The sequence below is a fragment of the Coregonus clupeaformis genome, chromosome 23 (assembly GCF_020615455.1).
Source record: "Coregonus clupeaformis isolate EN_2021a chromosome 23, ASM2061545v1, whole genome shotgun sequence".
Classification (NCBI taxonomy): Eukaryota; Metazoa; Chordata; class Actinopteri; order Salmoniformes; family Salmonidae; genus Coregonus; species Coregonus clupeaformis.
This window is the reverse complement of record NC_059214.1, coordinates 38,445,194-38,466,039: the sequence shown is the minus strand read 5'-3', so window position 1 is coordinate 38,466,039 and position 20,846 is coordinate 38,445,194. Positions and strand designations below refer to the sequence as shown.

Sequence of the window (20,846 nt, the reverse complement as noted above, 5' to 3'; positions counted from 1 at the left end):
AGGCCACTCCAGGACCTTGAAATGCTTCTTACGAAGCCACTCATTCGTTGCCCGGGCGGTGTGTTTGGGATCATTGTCATGCTGAAAGACCCAGCCACGTTTCATCTTCAATGCCCTTGCTGATGGAAGGAGGTTTTCACTCAAAATCTCACGATACATGGCCCCATTCATTCTTTCCTTTACACGGATCAGTCGTCCTGGTCCCTTTGCAAAAAACAGCCCCAAAGCATGATGTTTCCACCCCCATGCTTCACAGTAGGTATGGTGTTCTTTGGATGCAACTCAGCATTCTTTGTCCTCCAAACACGACGAGTTGAGTTTTTACCAAAAAGTTACATTTTGGTTTCATCTGACCATATGACATTCTCCCAATCCTCTTCTGGATCATCCAAATGCACTCTAGCAAACTTCAGACGGGCCTGGACATGTACTGGCTTAAGCAGGGGGACACGTCCGGCACTGCAGGATTTGAGTCCCTGGCGGTGTAGTGTGTTACTGATGGTAGGCTTTGTTACCTTGGTCCCAGCTCTCTGCAGGTCATTCACTAGGCCCCCCCGTGTGGTTCTGGGATTTTTGCTCACCGTTCTTGTGTTCATTTTGACCCCACGGGGTGAGATCTTGCGTGGAGCCCCAGATCGAGGGAGATTATCAGTGGTCTTGTATGTCTTCCATTTCCTAATAATTGCTCCCACAGTTGATTTCTTCAAACCAAGCTGCTTACCTATTGCAGATTCAGTCTTCCCAGCCTGGTGCAGGTCTACAATTTTGTTTCTGGTGTCCTTTGACAGCTCTTTGGTCTTGGCCATAGTGGAGTTTGGAGTGTGACTGTTTGAGGTTGTGGACAGTTGTCTTTTATACTGATAACAAGTTCAAACAGGTGCCATTAATACAGGTAATGAGTGGAGGACAGAGGAGCCTCTTAAAGAAGAAGTTACAGGTCTGTGAGAGCCAGAAATCTTGCTTGTTTGTAGGTGACCAAATACTTATTTTCCACCATAATTTGCAAATAAATTCATTAAAAATCCTACAATGTGATTTTCTGGATTTTTTTTCTCAATTTGTCTGTCATAGTTGACGTGTACCTATGATGAAAATTACAGGCCTCTCTCATCTTTTTAAGTGGGAGAACTTGCACAGTTGGTGGCTGACTAAATACTTTTTTTCCCCACTGTAACCAGCATGACTACCACAGCATTCTGCAGCAATACACCATCCCATCTGGTTCGCGCTTAGTGGGACTATCATTTGTTTTTTAACAGGACAATGACCCAAAACACACCTCCAGGCTGTGTAAGGGCTATTTGACCAAGAAGGAGAGTGATGGAGTGCTGCATCAGATGACCTGGCCTCCACAATTACCCGACCTCAACCCAATTGAGATGGTTTGGGATGAGTTGGACCGCAGAGTGAAGGAAAAGCAGGCAACAAGTGCTCAGCATTTGTGGGAACTTCTTCAAGACTGTTGAAAATGTAGAAAATTGTAAAAATAAAGAAAAACCCTTGAATGATTAGGTGTGTCCAAACTTTTGACTGGTACTGTATATATATATATGTTGTTGTTTTTTACTGACAAATAAAATCTATCAATCCAAACTGTGCAGCGGCCATTTCATGAATGGAAAGAGACATCTGATACAAAACATCAAAAGGTTTAATGACATTCGGAGATTGTCAAGCCAAGCCTTCGATACTGGGTAGGGAGGGATGAATTTTCTGTTTGTCAAGATTGACATAGTCTATTTATTGTGGTGTTGAAAACGCAAACCCATGATATGGAAGCGCCGAAGTCGGTATGCTTTGTTTATTGGTTGTGTGTTGCATTGGCACAAAAACCTGTTGGTGAAATTTTTATTTTGAATATATTTTATATAATTATAAATATGGCATCAAAATTTAGAAAATCTGATTTCCCCCTAGCTGATCATTGTCTGCAGCCGGCTCTGATCGTAGTGTAGGCCTAATGAGACATGCAGGAAGAGTGAGTGAGTCCGACTCTGTGGTGATCGGTGAACCCTCAACCTTCTGGCCAGTAGCCCTGCGTGGCATCAACTGAGCCATAAAAACTTGATGAAGTGGCAAAGTCAATATCCATGTTTATAACTACAGGGTCCCTACATTTATTGTTATTTGTGGTCGTAAACATTAGTGTGCTATTTTATTTTTTTACAGTACAAGGGGGTCATGTGAAAATATTTGTAACATTGGGAAGGTGGGTGCATTGATTTATTTTTGGTCCAGCCCCCCAGTAAATTTCGAACTCCCCTTTAGCATGCAGTTCCCCCTGTATTGTTAAGATGGAAGACTTTTGTTGTGAAGCTTTTTTCAGGGAAATCTGACGACCCGGAAGTGATGATGTAAAGGCTAAGCACTACCAGCTAAACTAAAGGCTAAAGCTAGCAACACACGGGTAAATTGCATTGGTTTCGCCGGACTGATAAGATATATACTATCAATAACATAGTGGTGGAGGGGCATAGTTCTCTCTGTGCGCTGTGATTATGTAGTTAGCGATGAATGAAACAGGAGTTCAATCACTACTGGTGTCAGCTTCGCTGGACATAAGATGGCGACAGAGCTGAGACGCTTTTGGAAGCTTGGGTCATTGAGCCGTATCTGCACCTTCTCCCTTCTATTTCTGTTTGTGCATTGTCATACGTGTAAACATCAAGTCCCATCTCCGTCGGAGGTGAGTGTCGTTTATCGCTTGCTTACCAGTTATTTTCTCGTAAGGAGCGGTGCATAGCCGAGGTACTTTGCGTGGGGCGCTCGAGCCATATCAATAGGGGCGTTTCAGGTCGACTGTTAGAAAGTACAGAGTAGGGGGAATGGGTATTTTGGGGGCTGGGCCCTGTTGAAAATGTTACATTACACAAAGGTTTACTTTTTAATTTTGTTATTCAACATTTAATTGAAAGCATGCAATTACATTTATTATTTACACGAAGAGCGCTGTATCAAAATCACGCTAATCGTAACACACCTCAAATTGTTTCTACATGATAATACAGTACTACCGCTACTTTGCTTTCAACAATATTTATTCTTGTAGGTTGTCCATAAAGTATACCTGAAGTCTGAAAGATTAACCAAAAGAAGTTCTGATCAACAATTGAAGATAAAGATAATTTATGATTCAAGTGTGGATAAGTAAGTTAATTTTGTCTCCTACTATAGAATAGTCAGAGTTTGTAATATAAGTGTGTGCCAGGCTTTACTGTAGGCTGGTTATTGTAAATACACGTTGTCTTCTTCCAAAGGTTAACTTCAGACAAAAGAAGACTTGTGAAGGTATGTTTGTGTGAATGAGGTCAGAGATATTTGCCATTGACATACAGGACGATATGTCTATTGTCATGTCTATCACATGATAATGTTACCGTTGTGAAGTTTTGTTGCTGCAGGCTAATATTATGTTGTGTATCCTTTTTAGCTGGCTGCTGGTTTAATAAACACTGCCTTTTCGTTTTCTACAGGATAAACTTTTTCCACAAGCAATTGCTTATCTACAGAAGGCATTTCAGGTTCGCCGGCAAGCAGGACCTGTATTACTCAGCAGGTAAAGTTCTCACCTCCCATCACCCTCCAACACTGTCCAATAACATGATCACCCTCCAACACAGTCCATTAACATGAACACCCTCCAACACAGTCCAATAACATGTTATCATTTCAAGAAGACAATACAATAGTTTCATTTTTGTAATTCAGTTGGGGTAGTGAGTGTAGCATTTAAAAATGTTTCTAGATAATCTATATTATTCAATAGGCCTTAAACATTGCATGCTTCTCATATATTGAATATCAAAAGAGCACACTAAGCTAAGCTATGTCATTAATACAAGGATCGATCAGTCAGAGGTTCAGTTCATGCATCTTTCTCTTGCATTATAACGTTCTGTTCAGACAATGTGTGACCAATCAGTATCTGAGGAAGAAAGATGACCCTCACCGCTACTGCCAGGGAGCATGTGCAGACATCACTAAGTGTGGACCCGTCATTGTTCCTGAGGATCATCTGCAGGTCAGTCTACGCCACTGAAATTGGAACATGAGGTGTAGTGACGAAGTAGGTTGGTTGATAGACTAGTTATTAGTAATACCTAGTCTCAACTAACCTACTTAGTCAGTGTTGGTCACTGTTATTGGTCGCTCTTATTACCATGTGATTTCTGGTGATGATTTGTTATTGATGAAAAATGGCACATACATCGTCATTATAGGTGCCAGTCCTTCCACTGTTCCTCATGTCTTTTGTCCTCATACATTGCCCACTACTATCCACCACCCATAGGAACAATGTACCACCAGGCAGCTGTGGACCATTCTGGATTTATGGGATTAGCTAATGCAGCCTATGCCAGTTCAGTGAAATTTGGATTATGATAGGGCTTAGGTTGGAGTGCCTATTGTCCCACTGTGAGGTTGTGTGCAGAACTGAGGGTGGCCTCACTGACCTGACAGCCTCAAACAAGATTAGCCCTTCCGGTTCAAGGGTTGTTTAAGGCAGGTGTTGATTTAAACCACAGTCCAGGAGCTTTTGTCTTCTAAACTACCTCTATTGCTTGTTACTCACCTTTTTAAGCTTCGCCTTTTTAATCAGTGATGTTATTGTTCTTTTAGACATCTATTTAATCACTTTAAATGCAGTATTATTTGACTTGGCCTGAAGACATTAATAGTTACATGCTCAACTCTGTTTCCTCTATATGTTATTTACTCACCTGGCTTGCTACCATTGCCTACTGCTGCTATCTTCAACAGGTCTCTCTTGTAAAAGAGATTATCTCAATGAGACTAACCAAGATTAAATGGAATGAACTGAAACTGTCCTCGACACGCATATGATCCAACTGTCTGCGTGGGATTTGAATTCCAGCCACACCGGTCTTCACACTATCTTCCTCTGTCTCTCCCTGCTCATTCCATTTAGTCCTAGCAATAAAACTGGAAAAATACTTATATATATATATATATATATATATATATTACCAGAAAAAAAAGCTAAACTGGTAGGCCTATAGAAAGGTTGGCTGATGGTGGTCTTGAGTACTGTAGTTTGATGATATTACTGTATTATGTCCATTGTGGAATTTCCAGCAATGCAAGGTACAGTATTTCAGGGCTCACTTGTAGATTCAGGACTCACCTGTAAAAGTGACCTGGGTCTCAATGTGACTTTCCTGTTTAAAAAAAAAAAAATAAATGCAATTATGTGTATGTGATTTCCAGCAATGCAAGGTGTGCAGCGAGACAGGGAGGTCATGTGGCTCAGCAGGGCCTCCGGACGGGAAGGGGGTGGAGGGGGCTGACGTTGTCCTCTACGTCAGCGGGGTGACTACAGAACGCTGTGGACAGGAGAATATTGTGGCCTATGCTGCATACTGTCAACTGGAGTCTGAGCTGGACAGGTAAGCCTCCAACTCTGTACACTCTTTAAACATACCTGGTTAACCCTTTGAATATATTTTAGAGGCTTATGATGGCATTTTAGGCTATTCCAGATTACCGTAGCAAGTGATTGGGTCTGGTAGGTGACATGGTAGACCCTGGCCCGTGAATAGGTCTTTTAACCCAATGATATAAAAATAATGTCAGTTTCACTTTCTTTACCTTATCAGACCCATTGCTGGATATGCCAACCTGTGCCCCAATATGATATCCACCCAACCTCAGGAGTTTGAGGGCATGCTTTCAACCGTCAAACACGAAATCATACATGCCCTGGTGAGTGCATTGGAAACAATCTACTTTCTATTCCTATTGGGGGGAAGCTAGTCAAATGACCTAAATAAATGCCATAATGAATTAAACATGTCCAACACAGATTTCATTATTGATTGAGTAATGTGATTTTATTATTTTGTTTAACGTGTGTCCAACAGGGTTTTTCAGCAGGGCTGTTTGCATTTTATCACGATGATGATGGCAAGCCATTGACACCTCGGTTTGCAAGTGGACTACCACCATTCAACGAGAGGTACACTACCATTCAAAAGTTCGGGGTCACTTAGAAATGTCATTTTTTTCCAAAGAAAAGCAATTTTTTTTGTCCATTAAAATAACATCAAATTGATCAGAAATACAGTGTAGACATTGTTAATGTTGTAAATGGCAATTGTAGCTGGAAACAGCTGATAAAAAAAAAAAATGAAATATCTACATAGGCGTACAGAGGCCCATTATCCGCAACCATCAGTCCTGTGTTCCAATGGCTCGTTGTGTTTGCTAATCCAAGTTTATCATTTTAAAAGGCTCATTGATCATTAGAAAACCCTTTTGCAATTATGTTAGCGCAGCTGAAAACTGTTGTGCTGATTAAAGAAGCAATAAAACTGGCCTTCTTGAGACTAGTTGAGTATCTGGATCAAAATGGCCAGAAACAAATAACTTTCTTCTGAAACTCATCAGTCTATTCTTGTTCTGAGAAATGAAGGCTATTCCATGTGAGAAATTGCCAAGAAACTGAAGATCTCATACAACGCTGTGCACTACTCCCTTCAAAGAACAGCGCAAACTGGCTCTAACTAGAATAGAAAAACTGAGCAAGAGGACAAATACATTAGTGTCTAGTTTGAGAAACAGGCGCCTCACAGGTCCTCAACTGGCAGCTTGATTAAATAGTACCCTCAAAACACCAGTCTCAACATCAACAGTGAAGAGGCGACTCCGGGATGCTGACCTTCTGGGCAGAGTTGCAAAGAAAAAGCCATATCTCAGACTGGCCAATAAAAATAAAAGATTAAGATGGGCAAAAGAACACAGACACTGGACAGAGGAAGATTGGGAAAAAAGTGTTATGGACAGACGAGTCGAAGTTTGAGGCGTTCGGATCACAAAGAATAACATTTGTGAGACGCAGACCAAATGAAAAGATACTGGAGGAGGGCTTGATGCCATCTGTCAAGCATGGCGGAGGCAATGTGATGGTCTGGGGGGTGCTTTGGTGGTGGTAAAGTGGGAGATTTGTACAGGGTAAAAGGGATCTTGAAGAAGGAAGGCTATCACTCCATTTTGCAACGCCATGCCATACCCTGTGGACGGCGCTTGATTGGAGCCAATTTCCTCCTACAACAGGACAATGACCCAAAGCACAGCTCCAAACTATGCAATAAGTATTTAGGGAAGAAGCAGTCAGCTGGTATTCTGTCTATAATGGAGTGGCCAGCACAGTCACCGGATCTCAACCCTATTGAGCTGTTGTGGGAGCAGCTTGACCGTATGGTACGTAAGAAGTGCCCATCAAGCCAATCCAACTTGTGGGAGGTGCTTCAGGAAGCATGGGGTGAAATCTCTTCAGATTACCTCAACAAATTGACAACTAGAATGCCAAAGGTCTGTAAGGCTGTAATTGCTGCAAATAGAGGATTCTTTGACGAAAGCAAAGTTTGAAGGACACAATTATTATTTCTATCAAAAATCATTTCTAACCTTGTCAATGACTACATTTCCTATGCATTTTGCTTTATTTCCTATTCAAACTCATTTAATGTATGTTTTCATGGAAAACAAATAAATGTCTAAGTGACCCCAAACTTTTGAACGGTAGTGTATGTATACTTGATCATTATCCTCCACTGTCAGGCTGTGTATTTTATAATGGCGCCTTTTGTAATATGTATTTTATAATGGCGCCTTTTGTAATAAGCACTAGGCCAAGAAGATAATATAATACTTTTTCTGCTGTGCATTGTATGTTTCTAAAATCATATTTCAGTTGATGTTTGAGAACTTTTGCTTTCTATTATAGTTTAGGCCTGTATCAGTGGAGTGATGCAGTGATACGTAAAGTGACTCGATTATGGGACATCCGTGGTGGCATGATGGTCCGACATGAAGTGCATCTTCTAGTGACACCACGTGTTGTGGTAAAAATCCTGCTTTTAAGCTCCTCCCTATTTAATCATGTATTTCAATGCATTCGTCATTGGTAGATATGTCCCTTTGTAGAGGCTATGCTGTGTTGTGCTGTGCCATTCTCTGCTGTGCTGTTCTGTGCGGCGTTATGCTATTGTGTTATGTTGTCCTGCCCTGTCCTGTAATGTGGTTCATGTTTGCGTCCTGTACCCCTGCATGTGTTTGCAGGAAGAGGCGAGGAGACACTTTGGCTGTCCCATCCTGGAGGGTATGGAGCTGGAGAACCAGGGAGGGATGGGTACTGAGCTGAACCACTGGGAGAAGAGGCTACTAGAGGTAACAGAAGGGCTGCAGTTTGCATTGTACTGTGCTTAGTTTTTACTGTTATGTGAAATGATTCCTTTCATTACAGTATGTGTAGCCTACATTTGTGTTATAGCTTTACTTAGCCTACTAGAACTGATATAGACCTAACCACACCATATCCCTGTAGCTCAGTTGGTAGAGCATGGCGCTTGCAGCGCCAGGGTTGTGGGTTCAATTCCCACGTGGGACCTGTATGAAAAAAGTATTAAAATGTATGCACTCCCTACTGTAAGTCTCTCTGGATAAGAGCGTCTGCTAAATGACTGAAATGTAAATGTAATACCCTTTCACTCAGTTTCATAGTCTGTATAGCTATTGTGAATTCTGCATTTATTTTTTAGCAATAGTTCATTACTCATCAGCACATACACTGAGTGTACAAAGCATTAGGAACACCTGCCTTTTCCAAGACATAGACTGACCAGGTGAATCACAGTGAATGCTATGATCCCTTATTGATGTCACCTGTTAAATCCACTTCAATCAGTGTAGATGAAGGGGAGGAGACAGTTTAAGGAAGGATTTTAAAGCCCTGAGACAATTGAGACATGGATTGTGTGTGTGTGTTCCATTCAGAGGGTGAATGAGCAAGACAAAATTATTTAATTACCTTTGAACGGGGTATGGTAGTAGGTGCCAGGCGCACCGGTTTGAGTGTGTCAAGAACTGCAACTATGCTAGGTTTTTCATGCTTAACAGTGTGTATCAAGAATTGTCCACCACCAAAGGACATCCAGCCAACTTGGCACAACTGTGGGAAGCATTAGAGTCAACATGGGCCAGCATCCCTGTGGAATGCTTGACACCTTGTAGAGTCCATGCCCTGAGGAATTGAGGCTGTTCTGAGGGCAAAGGGGGGTGCAACTCAATATTATGAAGGTATTCCTAATGTTTTGTACACTCAGTGTATACGCTCATATAGGTTCATTATTAATCTATCTATGATAATAAGATGATTCTCCTGTTTGTATTGATAACAGAACGAAGCAATGACTGGATCTCACACCCAGAACAGAGTGTTTTCTAGGCTCACCTTGGCCATCATGGAAGACACAGGGTAGGGTTTTCTGACCGTTATATGGAATACAAGAAAATAATGACTTTGACCTTTTATGTCATTTAAAGCGCTTTGACTATCAAACAACTTGAAGGCTCTTTTTTTCTTGGGAATGGGTGTCCATTGGTGTGATTTGAAGGTACTTGACTTTGACATAAGCTTTGTATTGAAGTTCAAGAGTTTACCTGACTTGATGTACAATGTTTCCCATCATCTATGTCTTCTCTAGTTGGTACAGAGCCAACTACAGCATGGCAGAGAGGCTGGACTGGGGCAAGGGCCTGGGCTGTGACTTTGTGATGAAGAGCTGTAAGTTCTGGATTGAAAGGCAACGTCAGAGGTAAGGGGGTATCTAATCAGAGTTTAGGTTTTTTACTATACACAACTGACTGAAACATCTAAACGTCTAGGCATATGGCATGCCCCTAAACGAATTTAAAGTATTACTAGCCGACACACCGTGTCTCATATGGGGCGTTCCATTTGATTTCAATCACTTTTTGACCGCACCCAATTGATATGAACGAAACTTTCTATACATATTTGCCCATGGTAGAAGTGGTCAGAAAATAACTTTTTGGACCTGAATGCCAAAACATTTAGGAGATGGAGGTGCTCAAAGTTTACCCATTTTGCATACCCCACCATACCACCAGACTTCAATTTCTTCATCACTAGAAAAGATAAACGGTTGATATTGATATAATTTAAAAGCTTATAAACAGGGTTGTGAATCTATTTGCTAATTTGTTTTACCTTTTAACGTCAATTATCTAAAAAGGCATGAACTCAGATGTTTTATATTTTTGCATATGTTGTAGCTTAGACCCTATTTTACATAATCTGAGGTGTTTGTGTTGTGCCTGCCATCGGTTGAGACACAGTATGCTTTTGAATACAGGGTGGGTGTCATGTTTTGGCTGATAAATGTACTAAAATGGGAAAACTTTCAAATGGTAACACAAAGATGGTTGGGGGCCCACACATCAGAGAATGTTGACTCGAATGGAAATATCAGTTGTTTTAAATTATACTGTCAATCTTCCATAGGAAACCTATTGAAATCATATAAATATACACTCACCTGCCAGTTTTAGGTACGCCAATCTAGTACGGCACAGCGTGAATTCTTTGGGTATTGGATTATATATTTATTTTTATTAATTTTTTCGTCATATCCAATTACGATCTTGCCTCATCGCTGCAACTCCCCAACGGGCTCGGGAGAGGCGAAGGTCGAGTCATGCGTCCTCCGAAACATGACCTGCCAAACCGCGCTCCTTAACACCCGCCCGCTTAACCCGGAAGCCAGCCGCACCAATGTGTCGGAGGAAACACTGTTCAACTGACGACCGAAATCAGCCTGCAGGCGCCCAGCCCGCCACAAGGAGTCGCTAGAGTGCGATAAGCCAAGTAAAGCCCCGCCCTGGCCAAACCCTCCCCTAACCCGGACAACGCTGGGCCAATTGTGCGCCGCCCTATGGGACTCCCGGTCACGGCCGGTTGTGACATAGCCTGGGATCGAATCCGGGTCTCTAGTGACGCCTCAAGCACTGCGATGCAGTGCCTTAGACCGCTGCGCCACTCTGGGAGGCCAAGGGGGGATTGGATTCTACAAGGTGTCGGAAACATTCCACAGGGATGTTGGTCCATGCTGACACGATGGCATCACGCAGTTGTTGCAGATTGGACGGCGGTACATTCATGCTGAGAACGACCCATTCCATCTCATCCCAAAGATGCGCTATTGGGTTTGGTCAGCAACAATGTTCAGATACGCTGTGGCATTCAATCGTTGCTCAATTGGTATCAAAGGACCTAACGTGTACTAGGAAAACATTCCCCACAACAGTACACCACCGCCACCAGCCTGTCCCGTTGACATCAGGTAGGATGGGGCCATGGACTCATGCTGTTTACGCCAAATCCTGACTTTGCCATCAGCATGACGCAACAGGAACTGGGTGACGTTTTTCCACTCCTCAATTGTCCAGTGTTGGTGATCGCGTGCCCACTGGAGACGCTTCTTCTTATTTTTAGCTGATAACCCGGCGTGATCGTCTGCTGCAATAGCCCATTCGTGACAAGGATCAACGAGAGATGCCGTTCTTCACACCACTGTTGTACTGCGCCATTATTTGTTTGTGGCCCGCCTGTTACCTTGCATTATTCTTGCCATTCTCCTTCGACCTCTCTCATCAACGAGCTGTTTTTGGCCACAGCACTGCCGCTGACTGGATGCTTTTTTGTTTGTCTCACCATTCTCGGTAAACGCTAGACACCGTCGTGCTTGAAAAGTCCAGGAGGGCGGCCGTTTCTTAGATACTGGATTCTGCCAAATAGCACCGACGTACATACCATGCTCAAAGTCGCTTAGGTCACTCGTTTGGCCCATTCTAACGTTCAATCGAACAGTAACTGAATGCCTCGATGCCTGTCTGCCTGCTTTATATAGCAAGACACGGCTGAGCGATCCATTTTCGTGAACTGGGTGGGGTATCTAATAAACTGCTATCAATGTTGGGTGGACCGGTGGGCATCTTTGTGGTAGTAATTGGAAGTTAAAATTTCAATTCAATTAAAATGTCAATGATGTACCAGCTAAATTGCAGTGGTCTGAAGGGATATGTCTATTCAATGACTTCTGTTTCTATGATTGAAATGACACCCACCCTGTATTCGAGAGAATTCTGTGTCTCAACCGATGTCGGGCACAACACAAACACCTCAGATTATTTAAAATAGCATCTAAGCTACAATGTAGTTTACGCATTTTTTGATAATTGATGTTAAAGGTTAAAATATTACATTTGTAATATTTTTTAATCAAGAAATATAAAATAGTTTGACAACCCTGTTTTATAAGCTTTTAAATGATATCAAACTCAACCGTTTATCTTTTCCAGTGATAAAGATGTCTCATGGTAGGGTGGGGAATGCAAAATGGATCAACTTTGAACACATCTGTCTCCTAAATGTTTTTGCATTCAGCTCCCCTGAAGTCCCTTTCTGACCACTTCTACCATGGGCAAATATGTATGGAAAGTTTTGTTCCAATCAAAAGGCATGCGGTCAAAAAGTGACTGAAATCAAATGGAACAACCCATATGTCAACATTTCTGTGAACACAAACATCAAGCCATTTGAAACTCTATTAGAAATTCACTGTAACAACAATAAAACAACAATAAAAACATTTTAAATGAGAAACTGCGGCTCAACCTGACCCAACCCTCTGAGTTATTGTTTTTCAGTCGTAAAGTGGTGACCCCTTACTGTGACACAGTGCGGGCCACACCCCTCCAGCTCACCTGCAGGCAGGACCAGCTGGCTGTGGCCGTCTGCAACCTGCAGAAGTACCCTCAGGATCTGCTCCTGGACTACCAGGTAAAATGCCATCCTTCATAGTCACAAAGCCTAGAAATCAAGGCTATGACAATACACCCAGTGATAACAACATGACGCGAGCAAGCGTCTGTGTCAGAAACCTATTGGACCATCACAGAGGATTAGAAGACAAACAAAAATATTACAAGTCTATGACAAGGATTTACTACTACAAGCACTTGCACCCAAGCAAAGTTTGTACCTGTTAGACAATAAAGGCAACAAAAACAAATTTGAAATGTAAGATGTTGTTGACCAATTGTGTCCAGCATAGTGTAAAGTACACCACATACAGTACATCTTTTCCACTTCCTCTCTGACAGTACTTTGACCATATCCCTGAAGTCTCTGTGATGGATCTGGCCTCCTACGGTGGAGCTGTGGAGATCGCTGACTACTGTCCCTTCAGCCAGGAGTTCAGCTGGCACCTGAGTGGAGAGTACCAACGCAACTCCTACTGCAGGGTCCAGGAGAACCAGCCCGGTAATATCCCTTCCTTTCTTGCGTTGTTGTTGCCTTTTGGTGCCTCAGACCACTGGGCCTTGGTTCATATACACTGAGGCTGTTGACACTTGAAGGTTTGCAAAATTCCGGAAACATTCCCAGGTTTCCCAGAAATCCCAGTTGGAGAATTTTGTTTCAAGAATGTTTCCAGAATTTTGCAACCCTACTTACTAGTAGGCTACCTGACACACTGTTTCCAGATTCGTGGAGGAACTACGGAGCTGAGCAGTATGGTCCAGACTCAGTGTGTTTGTACCAGAAGACTGCCTTCATCATGGAGCAGTGTACCAGGCGCATGACCTACCCTGACTGGGGAAGTGGCTGCTATAAGGTAATGCAGAATAAGTAACAATCTTTAGATAGCTCTGTAATCTATGTTTTGTCACTTCATGCAAGTCTTCATAATAACGTTTACCACCTTTAAGTCTCATGCTAATATCATACAGTGAGGGAAAAAAGTATTTGATCCCCTGCTGATTTTGTACGTTTGCCCACTGACAAAGAAATGATCAGTCTATAATTTTAATGGTAGGTTTATTTGAACAGTGAGAGACAGAATAACACAAAAAAAATCCAGAAAAACACATGTCAAAAATGTTATAAATTGATTTGCATTTTAATAAGGGAAATAAGTATTTGACCCCCTCTCAATCAGAAAGATTTCTGGCTCCCAGGTGTCTTTTATACAGGTAACGAGCTGAGATTAGGAGCACACTCTTAAAGGGAGCAGTGCCGGACGTGTCCCCCTGCTTAAGCCAGTACATGTCCAGGCCCGTCTGAAGTTTGCTAGAGTGCATTTGGATGATCCAGAAGAGGATTGGGAGAATGTCATATGGTCAGATGAAACCAAAATATAACTTTTTGGTAAAAACTCAACTCGTCGTGTTTGGAGGACAAAGAATGCTGAGTTGCATCCAAAGAACACCATACCTACTGTGAAGCATGGGGGTGGAAACATCATGCTTTGGGGCTGTTTTTCTGCAAAGGGACCAGGACGACTGATCTGTGTAAAGGAAAGAATGAATGGGGCCATGTATCGTGAGATTTTGAGTGAAAACCTCCTTCCATCAGCAAGGGCATTGAAGATGAAACGTGGCTGGGTCTTTCAGCATGACAATGATCCCAAACACACCGCCCGGGCAACGAAGGAGTGGCTTCGAAAGAAGCATTTCAAGGTCCTGGAGTGGCCTAGCCAGTCTCCAGATCTCAACCCCATAGAAAATCTTTGGAGGGAGTTGAAAGTCCGTGTTGCCCAGCGACAGCCCCAAAACATCACTGCTCTAGAGGAGATCTGCATGGAGGAATGGGCCAAAATACCAGCAACAGTGTGTGAAAACCTTGTGAAGACTTACAGAAAACATTTGACCTGTGTCATTGCCAACAAAGGGTATATAACAAAGTATTGAGAAACTTTTGTTATTGACCAAATACTTATTTTCCACCATACTTATTTTCCACCAAATAAATTCATTAAAAATCCTACAATGTGATTTTCTGGATTTTTTTTTCTCATTTAGTCTGTCATAGTTGACGTGTACCTATGATGAAAATTACAGGCTTCTCTCATCTTTTTAAGTGGGAGAACTTGCACAATTGGTGGCTGACTAAATACTTTTTTCCCCACTGTATCCACTTATCTCAGTAAGAATGGAAGTGCAACTCTGGCGGTAGTCGAGTAAACATTATTAAACAATTAGTAATACTGTTGCAGTGCCAAAGAAATTCAGTTTATTAGCCTTCAGTTCATCAGGCTAAATTCTCAAAATGTGTCAGGTTGGTGCATTTACTATATGACTGATATGGTGGAAGAATTATAATTAGTGATTGTTCATGTCATTACCTTTTTCTTCAAAAAAACCTTTATGTACAGTGAGCGAAAAAAGTATTTGATCCCCTGCTGATTTTGTACATTTGCCCACTGACAAAGAAATGATCAGTCTATAATTTTAATGGTAGGTTTATTTGAACAGTGAGAGACAGAATAACAACGTAAAAATCCAGAAAAACACATGTCAAAAATGTTATAAATTGATTTACATTTTAATGAGGGAAATAAGTATTTGATCCCCTCTCAATCAGAAAGATTTCTAGCTCCCAGGTGTCTTTTATAGAGGTAACGAGCTGAGATTAGGAGCACACTCTTAAAGGGAGTGCTCCTAATCTCAGCTTGTTACCTGTATAAAAGACACCTGTCCACAGAAGCAATCAATCAATCAATCAGATTCCAAACTCTCCACCATGGCCAAGACCAAAGAGCTCTCCAAGGATGTCAGGGACAAGATTGTAGACCTACACAAGGCTGGAATGGGCTACAAGACCATCGCCAAGCAGCTTGGTGAGAAGGTGACGACAGTTGGTGCGATTATTCGCAAATGGAAGAAACACAAAAGAACTGTCAATCTCCCTCGGCCTGGGGCTCCATGCAGGATCTCACCTCGTGGAGTTGCAATGATCATGAGAACGGTGAGGAATCAGCCCAGATCTACACGGGAGGATCTTGTCAATGATCTCAAGGCAGCTGGGACCATAGTCACCAAGAAAACAATTGGTAACACACTACGCCGTGAAGGACTGAAATCCTGCAGCGCCGGCAAGGTCCCCCTGCTCAAGAAAGCACATATACATGCCCGTCTGAAGTTTGCCAATGAACATCTGAATGATTCAGAGGAGAACTGGGTGAAAGTGTTGTGGTCAGATGAGACAGAAATTGAGCTCTTTGGCATCAACTCAACTCGCCGTGTTTGGAGGAGGAGGAATGCTGCCTATGACCCCAAGAACACCATCCCCACCGTCAAACATGGAGGTGGAAACATTATGCTTTGGGGGTGTTTTTCTGCTAAGGGGACAGGACAACTTCACTGCATCAAAGGGACCATGGACGGGGCCATGTACCGTCAAATCTTGGGTGAGAACCTCCTTCCCTCAGCCAAGGCATTGAAAATGGGTCGTGGATGGGTATTCCAGCATGACAATGACCCAAAACACACGGCCAAGGCAACAAAGGAGTGGCTCAAGAAGAAGCACATTAAGGTCCTGGAGTGGCCTAGCCAGTCTCCAGACCTTAATCCCATAGAAAATCTGTGGAGGGAGCTGAAGGTTCGAGTTGCCAAACGTCAGCCTCGAAACCTTAATGACTTGGAGAAGATCTGCAAAGAGGAGTGGGACAAAAGCCCTCCTGAGATGTGTGCAAACCTGGTGGCCAACTACAAGATACGTCTGACCTCTGTGATTGCCAACAAGGGTTTTGCCACCAAGTACTAAGTCATGTTTTGCAGAGGGGTCAAAACTTATTTCCCTCATTAAAATGCAAATCAATTTATAAAATTTTTGACATGCGTTTTTCTGGATTTCTTTGTTGTTATTCTGTCTCTCACTGTTCAAATAAACCTACCATTAAAATTATAGACTGATCATTTCTTTGTCAGTGGGCAAACGTACAAAATCAGCAGGGGATCAAATACTTTTTTTCCTCACTGTATGATCTTACAGAATCACAAATTCAGTTCAACAATTTTTGTGTTGTGGGTTAAGGTAACCCTATTATAGATGTGTGACAGGCAGATATTTACATTTTGAAGTGACCCATTCAAAAAAACAAAATACTTAAATGTTATATTGTGGTTGTTTCCAGATGTCTTGCTCTACTCAGGGTCTGACAGTGTGGGTGCAGGACACTGCATACCAGTGTGTGCGTACGGGTCAGCTGCTGAGCGTCAGCGTGCGTATTAATGACTGGGTCTACAATGGGGTTCTCGTCTGTCCTGCCTGCTCAGACTTCTGTAGCGCCTGCCCTATACCACAACAGCTCCCCCCCCTCAATACCACCAGGAGAGTTCCTATTGGTGAGTTCCCCTGCCTGTCTTTCCTACCATGGCCTTTCCACATACATGCACACACATAGGCGCACACTCACATTATATAACTAGATACATTATATAGACCTCTTGGTACTAAGGAAGTGTTTTGCCTCTCTTCCAGACCCTTGCTCCAGTTCCTCCAGCTTAGTGGTACCTCTGTGGCTTCAACTGTTCAACTTCATCCCTCTGCTAGCTGAATTTATCCTGTGTGTGTGGAACTGACTGACTAGCTGGTTGACTGGCAGACTGTTTGACTGGTTGACTGGCTGGCTGGCTGGCTGACTAACTAACTGTAAGGTTCTCTCTCTGGGGCTGCGGCCCAAATGGAACCCTATTCCTTAAATAGTGCACTACTTTAGATGGGCCTATGGCCATAGGCCCTGGCCAAAAGTAGTGCTCTATATAGGGAATAGGGTGCCATCTGGGATGCAATCTGGCAGCCCGTTTTGTAGTCGACCATACTTGGCCATCCCACAACCTCAGGCATCCCATTCCAGGGTTCCACAGTCCAGTTGGAAAGGATTTGATCCTTGGAAAATCATGAAGGAAAAGTCAGGAAAGTTGTTTAGGAATCAATCACATTAACCCAATCGAAGTCAGGGAAATTTGTGATACTTTTGAACAAATGTTTCGTAAAACAAAATGCAGTGCAAAATATGTATTTTAAATATGTATTGTAAATGTAAATGCCTACAAGAACGATTTGAACCACAATACCTTATCTGTCCAGTTTAGAAACATTTCTACAACATAGAACTTGTTTTAATGTTACAGTTTTGGAACAGACAAGAAAGACCGTGGCCCATTGTGAATGTTCATGAAATTGCTAGATACTTTCAGAAAAGGGGAAAAATAAGCCATTGATTGTACTTCTCTTTTTGTCAAACTAACGAACGAGGTGCCAGCAAGCTGTAAGCAAAATCAGAAGAAGCCATACCCCAAGGGTAGATAGATGATCACGGTGAGGTGCCGGTGCTACTTTATGAATGACCCCCTATTCTAACACTAAAACATACTATATTCCCCTCAGGGGGACTGTAGCATGTACAGTTTCCTAGTGTTGTCATGCAAGGTTTGTAACATTCTTAGACCTCATATGAAACATCTACATTTTCAGTTAGCATTTTTATAACAAGTTCTCAGATGATTCAACGCCACTCAATGTAACAATGCAGTATTACCATTTTTGACAGCAGATTGTTGTTAGCGCGTAGTTGTTTCCTGGTGAAAGTTCTATATCTGGCAAACTGGGAAGGTGCTCTAAAAGTTTGATTGTCTTAGTTAGGCCCTTAAAATATCAATTTTGGTGGAATATTAGATGCTTTTGATGATTTTGTAGATGCATGTGTGAAGATAAAGGTGTAGCTGAAATGAAAATGGCACCAAGACTATTTCACAGTGCAGTAAAATAACAGGCAGGATAGTAGTGATGATGCTTGATGTAGATTGTAGTTAAAACGTTTTTTAATGATTTTCATAATTAATGGACTAATATATTATTTAAAAAATAACATTTTACTGGTGAGGGAGGGAACAAGACTTTATATATTAATAATTATAATTGTTTATGTTTGATGCCTTTAAATCCCCTATAACGAGCCAGAGATGATGTGGAATTCACCTTGATACTTACTGTACGTATTGTGTGTCTGTTATGTGGGAAGATGAATTGTGAACAGCCATAATGTACACCTGCTGAAGTGAATAGGCACTTGCCAGTTTCAGATACTCTTTTAGCTTCAAAGTTGGTCAGGGCATTATTCCATAGTACCTATAATGGAATAGATTTAGTAATGCAATTATATAGTACTTACACACAGTTATACAGTAGGACTTACCGCTGTATATTCAATTTAAAGTTAAAGGGATAAAAAGCATCAAGTACTATATGATGGTTATATGCCTCTAGTATTCCACTGTAATGTAGTGTGGACATATTTGACTTGAGTGACTTGTTATTTTGTTTTGTCTAATTTCAGTTGACATGGTGTGCTTTTACCATATTTTAATGTTCCTCTGGCTATTTTTTAAATGCACTGGACAATACAACTGATCTTGATTAGTGAAGTAACATCAGTTAATTTTGCTATTTAACTTGAATCTTGTACGGTGTAGGGTATGGCTTTTATAAATATGGCACAATTAGCAACATTTAAATTGTCCCTCTTCTCTAAGCACTCCACTGAATATTGAGTAATTCATTTGAGCATACACTTGGTATGAAACAATTTGGCAACCTTACATTTTTGGTTTATGTTATGTGCCTGAGGTTGGATTTTAACATGCATTGCAAATGGCATTAACAAAACAATCACAACCGATTACAAGATGGCAGGACACTAAAGACTAATAATGCCATGTCTATCTGAAGTGTAGTTTAACATGGCCTAAAATCAAACACGTCGAACAGTACTCAGTACGGTGTACACAGTAGTATGTAAATCCCTTATTGCACTACAGTTAAAGAAGTGCCACTGACATGCCATTTTATATTGTTTATGGTCCTATGTAGTAACTTGTTATTGTTAGGTGAGTAATAGTGTTATGGTTTTTATGCTACTTCTGTTTCTGAAGATATGAAAATGTGATTTCAATAACTGTGATAAACAAATGAGCAGCTACTGATTACTTTTTAGTTTTCACTTTTTTGCACACTGGTTTAAAATATATTAATTATTTTCCTATATAATAGGCCTAGATCTTTGGAAACTTGTTGTTTTTAAGTTTCATTATGGATCCAGTTGGATTTGTATTGTGGGTCATTTTGCAGCTGCTTGTAGAGGTTTTGTTTTCTGTATGGTTGCCAACAGGGTCTACATCAATTATGGGAACATTTATATTTCATCATGAGAAGGAACAAAACTGTAATGTGATGAGGTGAATTGAGACCACAAAATGGCTGAGAGTGTGATTGTTGGTCTATCTGTTAATTGAAATTACTGTACCAGAATGCTGCCTAATGGGATAGTTAAATATTTTTTATGGAAAAGACAAGTTAGACTATTCACCTTTTGTCATTTGTACCTGTGCAATTGTCTGCATTAGAATGTCTTGTTTGTTTTTTAGTTATATTCCAGGGCTACAAGTGAAGGATGGCAGTGCTTTTATTTGTGATAATTCTTTGTTGTACGAGAGTCCATTGTGTAGTGTGTGTGTGTGGAAAATGTGTTGATTTAAAAAATAGTGTGTTTTACAGTATCAAGGAAGCAGGCAATACGTGTTGAACAGTAGGATTTCTTTTTCTTACAGCTTACTGGTGGCAATCTTCTGATGGTCATTGTGAGTGAATATGAAAAGAATATAAGGACATTTCCATGTTATTTTTCTCAACATGAAGAAACATATGACGTTTGTTTGAAACAGTACAAAAATGAAGAACATGCATATACCTAAAAACTTTGCTTAATGTACAGAGACCAAATATATTTCTATGCAGAAATCTAGGGTTTTCAATTGTACATAAATTTAAAATGGCTTTAAAAAATCCTGTTAAGTTAACTCATCAAATATACACTGAGTGTACAACACATTAGGAACACCTTCCTGATATTGAGTTGCACCCCTTTTTGCCCTCAACAGCCTCAATTCGTCGAATGGACTACAAGGTGTCTAAAGTGTTCGACTGGGATGCTGGCCCATGTTGACTCCAATGCTTCCCACAGTTGTGTCAAGTTGGCTGGAATTTCCTTTGGGTGGTGGACCATTCTTGATACACATGGGAAACTGTTGGGTGTGAAAAACCCAGCAGTGTTGCAGTTCTTGACACTCAAACCGGTGCGCCTGGCACATACTACCATACCCTGTTCAAAGGCACTTAAATA

General features: G+C 41.5%; 1 protein-coding gene across 1 annotated transcript; it reads left to right on the top strand.

The window, feature by feature from the left end:
• The first annotated feature begins 2,360 nt into the window (after window positions 1-2,360).
• LOC121536985 (leishmanolysin-like peptidase) lies at window positions 2,361-20,602 on the top strand. Its single transcript, XM_041844686.2, has 17 exons — window positions 2,361-2,686; window positions 3,050-3,147; window positions 3,258-3,288; window positions 3,474-3,556; window positions 3,904-4,021; window positions 5,230-5,408; window positions 5,619-5,724; window positions 5,883-5,977; window positions 7,748-7,865; window positions 8,083-8,190; window positions 9,201-9,277; window positions 9,507-9,617; window positions 12,532-12,664; window positions 12,988-13,147; window positions 13,369-13,499; window positions 16,800-17,010; window positions 17,147-20,602. Exons 1-17 carry the CDS (start codon window positions 2,564-2,566, stop codon window positions 17,245-17,247), a joined length of 1,983 nt encoding a protein of 660 aa, XP_041700620.1. The 5' UTR covers window positions 2,361-2,563; the 3' UTR covers window positions 17,248-20,602.
• The last annotated feature ends 244 nt before the right edge of the window (window positions 20,603-20,846 follow it).

Bases quoted from the DNA above. Each gene is read 5' to 3' on its own strand.
- LOC121536985 (XM_041844686.2), top strand. From the start codon at position 2,564: ATGGCGACAGAGCTGAGACGCTTTTGGAAGCTTGGGTCATTGAGCCGT. The intron at 3,148-3,257 runs GTAAGTTAATTT...CTTCTTCCAAAG, and splicing joins TATGATTCAAGTGTGGATAA to GTTAACTTCAGACAAAAGAA. The intron at 17,011-17,146 runs GTGAGTTCCCCT...CCTCTCTTCCAG, and splicing joins CACCAGGAGAGTTCCTATTG to ACCCTTGCTCCAGTTCCTCC.